General features: G+C 52.1%; 1 protein-coding gene across 5 annotated transcripts in view; it reads right to left on the bottom strand.

Annotated features, from left to right (window-relative positions):
- Positions 1-14,286, bottom strand: part of HNRNPUL1 (heterogeneous nuclear ribonucleoprotein U-like 1) — a 32,162-nt gene that overhangs the window by 14,503 nt on the left and 3,373 nt on the right. For 3 of the 5 annotated variants that reach the window (XM_012733733.1, XM_012733735.1, XM_012733734.1), the window contains exons 2-8: positions 13,465-13,587; positions 11,477-11,633; positions 10,009-10,082; positions 7,896-8,035; positions 6,384-6,483; positions 4,575-4,687; positions 359-625 (exon numbers count right to left, since the gene is read on the bottom strand). In XM_012733733.1, the coding sequence (XP_012589187.1) occupies positions 359-625; positions 4,575-4,687; positions 6,384-6,483; positions 7,896-8,035; positions 10,009-10,082; positions 11,477-11,633; positions 13,465-13,587 (974 nt within the window). The remainder of the gene's footprint in view (positions 1-358; positions 626-4,574; positions 4,688-6,383; positions 6,484-7,895; positions 8,036-10,008; positions 10,083-11,476; positions 11,634-13,464; positions 13,588-14,286) is intronic. The other 2 variants (XM_004694137.2, XM_004694139.2) reach the window with 1 other exon arrangement.

Here is a 14,286-nt window from a genome sequence, read left to right as displayed (position 1 = left end):
CACAGCTCACGAGGCGCTCACGAGGAAGTGACTGCTGCCCTGTTCTGCTGGAAGGAAGACCTCACCGAAGATTCTAACCTCCCAACAAGGACTGTGGTAACTTCCTCTTGGAACCTTTCAAGATTTAGGACTCTTACCACATCCCCGCCCTCCCCACTGGCTGAAGACACACCCACTGCCTTCTCCCCGCTCAGAGCAGCTGAGGACGCCGAGGACCCACGAGAGTCCCTTGCCCCAGGGTCACTCACGCAGTCTGTGGTGCTTTCGGCACAGCCAAATGCCGAGTGTCCCTCTTCTGCCTCGGCAGCCACCTGAGTATGGCGAGAACGCCACCCGACTAGGTTCCAGGCCTACGCACCTCACACTCTGCCTTGCTCTTTGGTCCAACGGTGCCCCGGATGCGCTCACTCAGGGGAAGGTGCTGGATGAAGGTGAAGCCTGGAAGGACGGAACAGTAGGGCTCCGCCCTCTGGCCGAAATTGAATTCCACTGCACAATTCTTCACCAGGACATGCGGGTAAAGGGCCTGCCCCGCCAAGGCTTCCTTCTGGATCCGGAAGGCAATGCCCATCCATTTCCCGTTCTTGGTAAAGGAAAGCTCCACATCACTTCCACATTCAAAGTCCTATGGGGAAAAGTCAAAGGAATGTAACTGCCAAAGCTCAGCTTCAAGCTGAACACAAACCAGAGCAGAGGCGGGCGCAGGAATACAGCTGGCACCCTGACGCGATGCTCCCTCCCTGCCCAAGACCCGAGGCCCAAGAGCAGGCGGCTGAGCAGCACATCATTTTGGGGAGTGCCAAGTACTTGGGTCTTGTGCCAGTCTAAGATCAAGGAAAAGGCTATCCTGTCCACCCTGACCCGCAGCAAGGCAGTCTGACGATGACGGGTGGAAAGCAGACATTCAGTGACACCTGTTCCGAGCCACTGCTCTCCTGGTACCCATGTCTGTGACCATCTGGGTTTGGCAGAGCTGACGGTTTAGTGCAGAAATGAAGCCAGGGCATTGGCTCAACTCAAGAGCCCTACACAGGCGCAGTTTCTCTGAAGAGTGGGATCTGTAAGCCACACCCTGAATAATAAAGAGAAACGAGCCAGGACTGGGGTGGGGTATCATTTGTACAGAAAGCTGGTGCTCAGAATGTCAGGTCACACAGGCTGAAGCACCAGGCCTGGGGGTGGGGGACAACAGCCAAGCAGGGGCCACAGACGTTCATTTGTCTACTTACTAGTTCTAACTAAGCAGCTACTTTAGAGGCCAAAGCCCTGTTCGGGAAGGCAGGCTGCTTCAGCCTTACCACTGACTGACTGAGGTGGTCTTCCTTTGTTTTTTTTTTAAGATTTATTTATTCATACAGCCAGAGGTGCAGGGGTGGCGAGAGGCTTCACCAGAGACAGAGTGGGGAGCAAAACAGGCCGAATGAGAAGTACACTGCTGAGGGGAGCAGCGGGCGGCTCAGGAGAGATCTGCCATGTCGTGTGGTCACCTCCGGGGCTGGGGATCGAACTCGCAATGAAACGGCTGCAGCCAGCTTGCAGTGCTGCGTCCTAACCCATTGTGCCACCAGGGAAGGCCAGGTCTTTCCTTTGTAAACTGAGAGACTACTCTGAGAATTGTCCTTCAGAAGCAACAGAAACCCTTTCCCAAGAAACTTTCTTGACCACCCTCCTTAGTGCTCAAGGCTGCAGCTGTGCAGTTCGCTGTGCGTATTCATCTCTAAGCACCCACACAAGTCCGACGCGCTGGAACATGCCGGGCTGAACCCTGCTGCCCTTCAAGCCGGGTCCCTGCCACGCCTTTCCATCTAAGCAGCGTGATCTCAGGGCACCTTCGCCCTGACAGGGATGTGAGCACGGTGGGAATGGGCCTGTAAGGACCCCCACAGGCCACCAGTTTCACTGCAGGAACCAAGCATGCTCTCCACAGGCCAGCAGCCTCAGCCAGCACGCCACCACCACCACAGAGATGCCCGTGCAGAGGCAGCAGCCACACCGCTCCTGCCACAAGCCTGCAGCAGTTTGGAACCTAGAGGGCTGCCCCTCAGGCCTGGCGTCATTCGGAGTGTGCCACTTTTGTAGACTCACTTCACATCTCCTGTGCTGTCCCTGAGGCCCCCAGTCTCAGTCATTATGCTTGACTGAGGGCACACTTTTCTGTCTACCTGGAAGGCGGCTTTGTCCTTTTTGTTTTGTGCATGTGGAGAACTCAAGATCTCACAAAAATGTCCTCTCTCCAGGTCCCTTCAGCTTTGCAATTTTCATACCTCTTCCAACCCCTCACCCTCAATCTTTTCAAAGTTCGGGTATCCTTCAAGCAAAGGAAATGGCATGTGGCATCTTAAAAAGAGAAGTAGACAGACCTGGTTGCAACGTAAATCAAGGCCTAGAGTCCCAATCTGCCACACACCCACAGACCCCAAGTCCAGTTGGGGAAACACACATACTGATGACAGGGTACATAACTGCAACTCTCTGGCGTGCAGTCTTGGTGGTAGCTATCAAAATCTGAAATTATGTCTTTGAAAAAGAAAAAAGATCTTACCCTCCCCCTGAATCAAAAATATATCTCTGACCCAGAAGCTGTGCTTTCAGAGGCACAGCAACTACGGCACTAACTCCGCTGCCATCTTGCCGGGACAACGCTGAGAGGGTTGTGCACAGTGCTTCCCCCGGACTGCTAGGAAGCCCCAGGGGGACCGGGAGAGGCGCCGTCACAAGGACACCCACGTGCAGGGACACGAAAGGGCCTGCAGGACTCTCTGGTGAGTGGGGAAAGGCAAGCCGTCGCTGCAGCACTGCCTGCTTCAGCAAACACTCGGGCCCACCAGCGGAAGACTAGGAAATGCCGCTGGGAAGACGACACCTGCATCATCACTGGGAGCTACTAAAAAGGTGAGAAACCAACAAAGGTCCTCCAAGCTGGACCCAGAGATAAGTAGAGATCATGTAAGAGAGCGAAGAGGCCCGCAGCAGGCATCTAAAGGGATCTCCGAGACACGCCAAGGTGCAGAGTGACACGTGGCGATGCTGTCTTTTGTGGGAAAGATGAAACTTGGCATGTTCCTTCCACTCTTCCGTTCGGAAAGAGCACTCAGTCCCACAGGGCCCCGGAGGGGAGGGAGGCCCGTGCGAAGACTCTGCACTGCTAGCTTTGTATAGTTCTTGATTTCTGGGGGGCAAACCATGTGACTCTATTAGCTCTCCAAAAATGTTTTGAGTTAGCTGTCTGTTATCTGTGTGGACAGAGAAGCCAGGTAAGATTTCCATCAGAAGGAAAAATAGAAGGTTCAGAATAGAACAGAAACAAAAATTCTTAAAGTTTTGTTTAAGAAAACGTTCTATTAAAAAGATGAGGTCGTGAAAGACAAGAGAAGACTGAGAAACTGTTCCAGACCGAAGACATATGACAAGAGAACGCATTACACAATCCTGAATTGGATACTGAACCAGAAACAAAATTGCTCTCAAGAATGTTGTTGGGATGAATGATAAAATTTAAATGTGGACTATGGAGTAGATAACAGCATTAAATCAGCGTTAAATTTGATAACTATACTATGATTAAGGTAATAAGTTTATTCTGGAAAAAAATATAAACATGGTAAAGTACTAAGGAGTACAGATAGGAGCTTTACAACCTACTTTCAAACGGATCATTTAAAACTCACATATAGCAAATATAAATAGCATATATGGTAAAGGAAATGTCACAAACACTAGAATTTGAACAAGACTCAGTGAGCATTCTTAGGGCTTTCCTAAGTTCAAAAGTTGCAAGTTAAAAAAATAGGGGAAAGTGCAAGAGTACACTCGTGAAGAAGGCGGGGGCCAGTCCCTGCCCCCGAAGGGCCTGCGGTGGTGCTGCTGGGGAGCGCTCCGAGCTCTGTGACCTGCGCTGATCAGCTCTGAATGGACCGATGCTGACCCCACCCAAGAGCTGAAGGCTGGCACGGCCATTTACAGAAGACGGACTACAGAGGGCGAGCAGGTCGCGACCAGCAGTCGGCCCGAGCGACAGCACCTTCCAGCACATCCCCGGCACGGTGACGCTGTCTGCTCCAGGGCTGAGGGGCAGCGGCAGCTTGCGCCAGCTACTTGGCTGCTCTGTGCCGCCCTCCTAGAAGGCAGGGCGCTCAAGGAGATCCCTGCCTTTCCATGGGGAGGTGAGGGAAGGGAGAAGAGGAAACGATGCCAATGTGGCACAAAAGCCAGCCCTGCTTTCACGCGCGGGTGGGCTACTTACTCCCTAGCAAAGAAAGTTAAGAAACTTCTGGGTCTGTTTCGAAAATGTCACCCTGTTGTCTAAGAATGAAGGAAGGCCGTGCACACCTGACGTGCCCAACCTTTTCAGGGTGCCTTCTGATAACTTTGCATAGAAGACCAGAGAGGGGTCGAATGGCAGCATTTGCACAAAACGCCAGCAAACACTCCAGGCTGCCAGAGACGAAGCGGTACGGTGAGAGTGGCTGGGCGGGGCAGACGCCGGACAGAGGTACTGTGAAAAAGAAGTCGCAGGTCCAGCGGATGGGACCAGCATCTGACTCTGCCAACTCCCACAGGCTGCCAGCACTCACCGCAAAGCAGCCAATCACATCATTCTCTGCAAACTTGTCTCCGTAGTTCTCAAACCGGCTATTGGTGGACTTCTTCCCAGTGCCTCCATAGCCATAGGAGAAAGGCTCTTCGCCTGATGGAAGAAATAGGCAAAGGCAGGTTAAACCTGCGATGGTCACAACAGCCTTCATGGCTGTCACATTTTAAAGAAAAAAATCATTTTCTTTACTAGTTTTACTAATCAGAAGCTTTTTCTGGGGAAAGGTGAGGAAGAATCCCTTGAAAGGAAGCAGAACTTCTGAGGGCTTGATGCATTTAGGTGTTAAGACTGGTAGTAGGAGTTGAACTGAACTGCTCTGCACAGAAAGGGAGAATTTGGAAAGAAAGGGAGGAGGGAGAGAGAGCAGCGGGGATGGAGGAAGGCCACATGCGGCGAGGCAAGCCTCTCCTCTGACCCTGGCGTTCAGTCACGTCTACCAAGGGCATCTATTCCTGGTGCCAGAGGGTGGCGGAAGGAAGGAAATCAGCAAAGGGGGTGGGTTCTGCTTCTGGAGGCCAGGAGGGCCAACCCCCAGGAAAGGGACTGCCTCTCCTCCAGCTCTACAACTGGGGCTGAGCGACCTGACTGAGCTCCCCAGGGCGCTGCCGACGCCGGGGTCATACAGAGACCCTTGGCCAGGAACCCAAGGAGCATCCTGCCAGAAGAGCAGGAGTCACCACGCACGAATTCCAGGCCCAGTTTTTCTACAAACCAGCTGTGTAATCCTGAACATCTGTTTGACCTTTGCGAGCTTTGGAATCCTCTGTCCACTTTCATTTTAAAACAAAGATAAATGAGATGACACATACACATCTTGAACAGAAGGAGCGAATACGCAGCAAAACGAGAAGTATATGCCGCTCTGACCTAACACCCCTACTTTTAAGCATCAGTGCTCAGTGAACAATCAGGACAACTATACACAAGGGCAGCAGCGCAAATGCTGAACAGCAGAAAGTGCAATCGACTTAAGTGACCTAGAAAACATTCGTAAGTAAGTGACACAACTTTAAGTTGGAAACTAATGGTCAAAAAGTCATACTTATTTACAAAACGTCTATCTTATAGTATGAAGGGAAAAGAAGTCAGACTACATAATAGTATGTGACGTGTGGCCCCGTTTGAGACAGACACAGAACAAAAGAACTGTCCAAAGCAGTAGATGAAAACCCCTTCATGCGTTGTGACCTTGCAGGTTTAAGAGTGGTTTTCACGCCACCCACCCACCCCCACCCAGGAGTGGCCTGAATTTTTACTGGGAGCACATTACAAAAACAATCAGAATGATTATGTTGACCGAGGCAGAAAAGTCTCAGCACTGGTTCCTGAAATCAGTCACTTGGGGTCAGGTCACAGAGGCCTGGGATGTTGTGGAAACTCAATGGCCCACCCTGCCCTCTGCCAGCCAGCTCTGGTTCCACTGCCCTGTTTCCCCTTTACTCTAAGTTTGGCTCTGGAAAAAATTCCAGACAGAACTTTAAGGGGTTTGAGGAACTTACTTTCAGCATGGGTGGACTGCAACAACTGACCCTTTTTACAGGAATAGTTTCCTAAAGAGAACTTTGGGCGCTCTCCTAAGAGGAAGAGTCAATCTTCACAGAAGCAGTAGAAGACCATGGTTCTTCCACTGGAATCTTGTGGATCTGGAAATGGGCGGCGGCAGAGCCCAGTCCTGTATTTGCACCACAGACTATTTCATTTCAAGCCCCAAGCTGGGAGGAGAAGCCCAGGAAGCCCGAGAATTGAGGGATCTGCAATTGCTCCAAAATGTGTGGCGACCTCTCCTTACCTAGCTGGGTGCTGCAGGAGTCCAGGGACCAGCCAATGCGGACAACGTGGGGGTCAGGCTCTGTAGATGGAAGGTGCTTCACAGAGATTTCCTCGTTGATCTGGGGACACAGGACAAGAAGGCTAAGGATTGAGTCTCTGGAGGCTGGGGACGATGAAGCCATAAAGGAGGGTGGCACACGGGGCCTTAAAAAATAACAATGGCTTTTTTTGCTGGGGAAAAGCTATATATAAGCTGTTCTGCAGGGTCTGCTGCAAGGAACGAGTGCACGGTGCAGGGACACAGACAGAACACACTCCCTTGTAGGGCAGATCGGGACTCTTCTGTGTGGTGTAGAAGGGTAAATCGGTATCACCCCTCTGCTGGGCAATTTAGCAGGCACTAGGAAAACAGCACATGCACAGTCCATAACACAACTCAACTTTCAAGTTTATCCTCCAAGTACAGTCTTCATGCAGCTGTATGCACACACAGATTAGTCAGTGTAGCACCATTTCTATTAGGGGAAAGTTTTTATATTGGGAAAAAGCTTTAAAATATCAGTAAGGGTTTGGTTACACCATGGCAAAACCATACCACAGAATACAATGCAGCAGTTAAAAAAGAATGAGGGTGGGCAAATGTGCCGCATGGGGAGACTGCCAAGAGACTGTACTGAATAGTCACTCTATTCTGCCAACTTCTGGACACATACGCTCACAACTCCAAAACTGGGATATCTTACAACTGATGTGTGAGGAACGCTGCAAGCATAATGGCAGCACGTCTCTATGAGCTGCAGTGAACGGGCACTGGCCACCGACGGTGCCTCGGCCAGAAAATGACAGCCAATCCCAGGGCCCACCTCTCACCGGTGCGGTGAACGGTCCCTCCCATGATGGTGCTGTGAGAACAGACGTCTGTGCAGGGTCTGGAACCGCAGCTAGTACATGCAAAGTGCCCTATAAACATCAGCCACCACGAACAAGCTGGGTACAGAAAGGACCCACAGGACACCATGGCACTCTGATCGGGACGGGAGCAGAGGCTGGGAGGAGGTTGGCCTAAGGCTGCTTTTATACCCTGCACTCTTCTTGATGTAAAACACAAGCACGTGCTGTTTTCATAAACAATCTGACGGGGGGTCTGGAGAGACGAAGGCAAAGGATGGTGTGAGTTGGCAGACCCTTTCTTGGCCCTGTTCTCGCTCTGGCCTCCCTTTAATTGTGATGCTCAAGTCTCACTTTTCTTCAAAACTCTTTTTGTCCCAGTTCAACACCTCTAAACTGGTTGTCTGGGTCAATCCCTGGGTCAAATCCCACCAAGAAAAAACCCGCTCGATGAGACAATGACATTGCTTTTCCAATACAGTGACAAGCAATGGTAGAGTTCTCTCAACTCCTGCTCGCTGGCTGCCAAGTCTACACCTAATCAAATCTCTTCCGCAATCACAGCTCTGACGGAGCTGGCTGACGACGCCCATTCCACAGGCTGTGTCTTTATGCTCCTATCTTCGCTGCTGCTCCTACTCACCTTCATCTCAAAGCACACACGGCCCCTTCTGACCCCATAGCTGGCACGGGCTCCCGACCACAGGTACGCAAAGCCCTCAATTGTGAGGGGGTAGCCACTACTCCGATCTCTGGCCACCTTAAAGTGGAGATCACAATTATCTGTGGAGGAAAAAGTCTGAGGTTAGCTGATGTTTTAAAGATCGCAGGAGAAGGATAGGAACAGGCAAAAGGGAGTTCGCTAAGAGTTTCGACTAAGCGCGTGCAAGCCGATGTTTCACAGCAGTCAGGCTGAGAAGCCAGAGGCACTGCCTAACCACGCTCCTTCTAAGCAGGAAGACGATCAACTGCTTCAAACTCGTCTGCACAGGGGTAAGGCAGCCACTCCACAAGGGAAGTGAGGCTTTCCACCCAGCTGAGGTCCAAGGGGGGCTTTTAGCTGGTCCCTACAAACCGCACTTGCTGAGGACAGGCTCCACATCCTCACTGATCCAACAAGAGTTTAGAATTTTAAAAAAGGCTGATCCTCACCACCACACGCTTCAGCACCTCCCCATGCCTGGGAGCCAGAGTCCTGCGGCCCACAGCTGCTTAAGCAGCTGACCTGACTCACACCCACCATGCCCAGGGCCCTGTCCAGGTACAGCACAGTGCATGGCCTGCGTCTGGGACTCACCCAAGTCTTCAAGGAGCCAAACAGGCCTCCAAGAAGATCTTCCCTGAAGGTTCTCTCCTTCCTCTAAAGGCCGAGGACTGGAACCTCCCTGGTGTGCAGCGGGCTAAAGCGCAGCACTGCAAGCCGGCCGCAGCCGCTTCAGTGTGTGCTCACTCCCTGGCTCCGCCCGGGCGTGACAGCCCTCTCCTGACCCGCCTGCTGCTCCCTCAGCAGGATTCGGTGCATCTGTCTGTTCTGCTCCCCAATCTGTCTCTGGTGAATCCTCTAATGCCTGCACCTCTGGCCTGTACCCCAGTTCTGTATACATAAATAAATAAATCTTAAATAAATAAAAAGGCTGAGGATCATGGGCTGCACACTGGCATTTGATCAGATGTTACACTGCACAAACCACTCCCACCCAAACTTTAAAAAGCATTTGGTTTTAGCCTGTGTAGATTTTGTCTGAGATCTCATAAGGGCCCTTTCTGGTGGCGCAAGGGGTTAAGTAAGCCTCAGCACTATGAAGGTATCTGCAGCCACTGCGGCCTGAGTTCGATGCCAGGCCGAGTGACCCCCAGGGCGCAGCAGACCTCTCCTGCCCCCCTCTGCTCCCCTCAGCAGTGGGTTTCAGTCAATCTGTCTGTTCCACTCCCCACTGTCTCTAGTGAACCCTCGCACCCCCAGTTCTTGTATACATAATTAAACCTTAAAAAAATCTCATGCTTGAAAAGGTTGTGCATGAGATGTCTACCTTTCCCAAAGCATGTAGCCACTGCTCTCTAAACAAGCTGACAAAGAAATTCACGAATGGCCTACTGCTAACTTTCTGCTCCACTGAAAAGTGCAGTGTTCTCAGACTGACTTAGGCTTCTGGGCACATTCAGAAATTCAGATCCAGAGGTTCTACCATTTATATGCTGTCTTGGAGGCCTGAGGAGGGACAAGACCTCTATAGCCACTCCCAAGTGTTAGGACGCACAGTCAAGATGAAAACCACTTATCCTGGAGGACTGAGAGCAGAGTGAGCTCGGCTAACGGCTCGGAGGACAAAGTGGCTTTGGTTTCATCAGGAAAGTGAGCAGCTGATGGAAACTGGTCACCAAAGAGCTAAGTTTTCCCAGAAGCGCTCTGGTCCCCTTCCTGGTTAGAGGACAACCTCCTGTGTGTATAGGACAACTCAGTGTTTTCCAAATTCCATTCTCTGATGGGTGTCCATGAAATTCTGAAATATTACAGCACAATTATTTCTCCCTGAAGAGAAGCTCAGAAGTAGAATGACTTGCCCAGGGTCCCACGGCTAGAGCTGGGAGTAGATCTTCTGTCTCCAACCAGCACCCTTGCTCCAGAGCTCTGCCGTTTCTCACATCTGGACTAACACTGGCTCTGGATGGAGCGAGGCAGGGATTCTGCGACCGTCAAGGCCAAGTTTCCCAATACTGACTGGAGGTTGAATCAGAGAGGTGCTCCAAGGACTCACATGTGTCAATGGCAACAAGGGTGTCGTCAAAGTCATCTTCATCCTCTTCGGCAGGAGGCTGAGGAGAGCGGCCCCTGTGTCATAAAGACAGGTAAGCCACACAGTGACGACGGCTGAACACAGAAGGGAAACAGATTCTGCTGGAACTTGCAATACTCTCCAGGCTGTTACCTGGATTTCGATTTTTTCTCACAGTTTAACAAGCTAAACCGGAGCCCAGTGTGCTCACAGTGAGAGCAGCGACAGTTGATGCCTGGGCAGGCACAGGAGACGGCAGCTCCGCTACGGGGCCAGGAGGCAACCGCACGAGCGCAGCTGAACCGACACCTACGAGCTGCCTGCATGCCAGGCTTCTGAAAGGATTTGCAGTGACCCATTTTTTTTTTTCAGTTTCTTTCTCCAAGTGTCCTAAATTATGAACGAGATTTATCTTCCTACCAAAACACTACAAAAGAGTTAAAATAGTCCTGATTTCTAACATACAGACATAAGGGAGAAGGCGTAGTGGTGGCATTTAATGCCGGGACACTGGACAGCGCTAGGCCCACCCTTGGCCGCTGGCAGCAGGACTCCCCGTGCAGAGTGCCCTTGGCCCCATCAATGGGAGGTCGGCACAGAGACTGGTCTGAAGAAGAGCTCACCCCTACAAAGTCCCCTAGGAAGCCCTCCTCTGCTCTCCATCAGCAAGACGCCCCGAGAGCTCTGCTCTCTGAGAGGCAAGTTCCATGTCCCAGCCTGAGAGACCAAGGCCTTGTCTAGAGAAAGTCAAGTGGCTAGATGGGCGCAACCAGGTAGGAAATTAAAGGTGTCAGTTGCTGAGTCCAGATAAATAGAGAAGCGATCATTTTAGTGTCTATGATCGAAAAAGGCTTCACAAGGGAGCTGGAGGAGGGCAAGATAAGGGGTCTGCAGAGAAGGTGGACTTGTCAGGAGTGAGAAAAAGGAAATGACCAGAGTGGAGAGACTGCGCTCCTGTGAACTCCTTACCGCTGACTTGTGGGGAAGGTAGATGTCGCTGCTGAAATCAGCTCTGCCCCAATGCCACAGGGTAGGCCCCTGTGAAAGCACTAACTGCTGACAGGGAAGAGGAGATGCAGGGCTGTTTCAGAGAAGGGTCAGCAAACAGGCCTCTCTTTCAATCAGGAGGTATCAAGCAGGCAGCCATTAAAACATGAGACGCTGGACAGGTCTGCAGAGCAGTGGGATAGGGATTGAATAGACAGGCTGGGCACTCTTATGTGAAAAGCCACGGTGTTCGGCTCTTGGCTTGCGGGAGACAGGAGGGAGGAAGTGAGGAATGGACAAAGGACTGAGCACAGACTAGTCTGGCGGGGAGTGCAGGAGAGCCAGTGGGTACTGAAGGCACGGAGAACTCTGCTTCCCTTCTTACTACACAGGTGCCAGTGGAGCCTGGCTGTCGGCACGGAACCTGCTGCAGGAAGTGTGAGTTGGGTCCACACATACCCACCTCCTATCCTCTCGGTGTTCGAAATAGCCCCGTCCCCGGTTTTCTTCATAAGGCCTCTTGCGACTCTGGAACTGCTGTCTGTCTGGCTTGAGTTGAGATGCTTCAGGTGGGAGGAAGCTGCTGGGTGCTTCTTGCTTCACCTCTGTCTTCACTTCTACTGTGAGACAAAGTCAGATGCCCGATATTCAGAGACTCCTCAGCTACGGCTTTTCTGGTCATAGCTGTGGGCAGGAGCCTGACTACAGAAATAAAAGGCAGAGCACTGGCAGCTTGCTGGGGTCAATGGGAGCCCCCTGAAGAGCCCTCGAAGACCATACTGGAGAGCAGGACTAAGATGAAGCTAGTCTTCCGACTAGTTGGGCATGGTCAGCCCACGGAGTGACAGATATCAGAGAACTTCAGGCTTCATGGGGGCAGGAGGGGGCGCCAAGCTTTAGAAGAGCCTACCCAAAGGTAGAAAGGCTGCTATGCCAAAGGCCCTATGGCAGCTACCTTGGCCCGCATGAGTGGGAGAGAGCCTTAAAGACTCCTAAGATCCCTCTGAAACTGAGATTCCATGATCCTACGTGCTCCAATTTCTACCCCCAAAGAATCCACTTCAGCTCTTAGAAAGCTGCTTCTGGCTGGCTGGAGGGAGTTCGCAGTCAAGTCACCTGAGTGGCGTGGTCCTGCAGCTCACCCCAATGCCTTGAGTCACTCCACCTGAGCCCCACAAGCACGACTGGGGAGGATCCGCCCTGAAGCCAGCCCGCGAGTGTGCTGGCCTCGTTAAGTCACCGCCGGGACAGAACGGGACGGGCAGGTGCTGTGGGCACAGCGAAGCCTCAGTCCCCGGCAGACTCCCGGAATGAGCAGCGGAGGGCGACCCGCCCTTCCCCCGCAGCCCTGTGCCTGCGCCCCGCGTCAGCACCCGCCCGAGCACGCCCTCCTCTTGGTGTTGGTGTGCAGACCGACCGCTGCGAAAGCTCCTGCTTCTCCAGGGCGGAGAGGCTGCCCCTTCCTCCCATGAAGAAAGCCTCCAGTTGCCAGCACAGCTCTGGGCTCACAGGAAGTCCTGACACACGTCTGATGACAGCACAGAAAATACTCTCCATGGGACAAATGATCCCCAAGGTCTCAGAGCCTGACACAAATCTGCAGTTTAACCTACATTCACATTCGTTAAAGGCCTGAGCCACCCACAAGAAACGCCTGGGGACTTGGTGGATGAACCAGAATGGAATTAGAATCAACCGGCTTCTCTAAGCAAAGACACTGGTCGCAGCACCGTGAAAGGAGCACAGGACCGGAGTCAGCCGGCAGGGAGACTGCTTTCTACACAGGACACACGTGGTGGAACCACGGGCAGCGGCCCAGTTCTAACACCAGTTCTGCCATCAGAACTGATCTGCAAAATGGGGCCAAGGGGCCCAGATTATATGTTTCCCACACTGGCATTATGGGGAACTATATTCTGCAAAGATGTATTAACGTGTTTGGGAAACACCCTGGGTTTATGTAATGCGACACTGAGTTTTTCAATTCGGGACTTCAGAATCTTCACGCTCTCACAAGCACAATGACTCTCAGAGACGGGGCAGCACGTGCCATGTTTTCCAGATGCATTTGGCCACAGAATCCCTTTGACAAAGCCCTAGTAACAACTCCAGATTCTTCAGGGCATGGGAAATACCAGACTAGATTTAGAAGGGCCTTTCCGGGCTTCCACATTCTAAGATTCTAAATAAGACTCAAGTATTGCCTTCCAGATCTAAACCCCCCAGGGTGTCAACACTAACAGTGGCAAACGCCCTTCTCCCACACTGCGGAATGGGATTAAGTTCTTGCCTTCAAAACAAACCAAAAAAACCTTGCCAGGGTGACAGAGATCAGGTGTCTTGCCCGAGAGGAAGATAAAGATGCAATGTCTCCCCGGAAAGGCAAGCTCTGGGCTGAGGGGCAGGGTCTCAATCTTTTCCTCTAGAGATGTACCACATGCGCTTTCCTACCTGGGCGATAGGCCTGCTGCTGCTCCATTTCCAGAGGTCTCCTCTCGTAGCCCGATTCGTTCTCTTGCTTGATGACCTGGGTCTCATAGAACTGGTTCTGCCTGGGAATACTGTCCATGACATCTTAAAGCAAAAGACAGCCAGTTAGAAGGGTGCTTCTAAGGACCCGAGGTAGCTTTAATATGCTGCACCTCATGCCATTGGGGACACTGAGACTGTCAGAAGTTAACAGGTGTGGCAGCAGATTTAGCTGAAAACCTACCTGGGCACCAACTGCCTGAGAAGATGCCCCCTGGCCCCCCACAGGTTAGAGACCTTGACTGAGCTCTACAGACTGCCAGAACACAAAAGCAGGGGAAGCGGCACTACTCTGGCTGAAGTGAGGTGACTGGAGGGTCAGAAAAGGGTTCCAGGCCTGACCTCCCCCCTGAATTCCTGCTCCAGGACAGGGGCAACTCTGCAGACCCCTGCCCATGTCACTGAGCGGTTTATACCCGACATTGTATAAAGCCTGACGAACTGCCTTTGGGGTTTAAACTTAACTGTTTAAGGGCCTCCCTAGTGACCGAGGGGTTAAGGCTCAGAGCAATCACTGCTGCAGCCTGGGTTCGATCCCGGCCAGGGAGCTGACCCACAGGGCGCAGCAGACCCACTGTCTCACCCGCTGCTTCCCTTAACAGTGTCGTTCAGTGAAACTACTGGTTCTACTCCCCATCCTCTCTGGTGAATCCTCTTACCCTTTACACCCCTGCTACACACACACACACACACACACACACACACACACACACACACACACACACACACACACACACACACACA

The sequence above is a fragment of the Condylura cristata genome, unplaced genomic scaffold (genome assembly GCF_000260355.1).
Source record: "Condylura cristata isolate star-nosed mole 26May11 unplaced genomic scaffold, ConCri1.0 scaffold00041, whole genome shotgun sequence".
Classification (NCBI taxonomy): Eukaryota; Metazoa; Chordata; class Mammalia; order Eulipotyphla; family Talpidae; genus Condylura; species Condylura cristata.
This window is presented reverse-complemented; position numbering and strand designations above follow the sequence as displayed.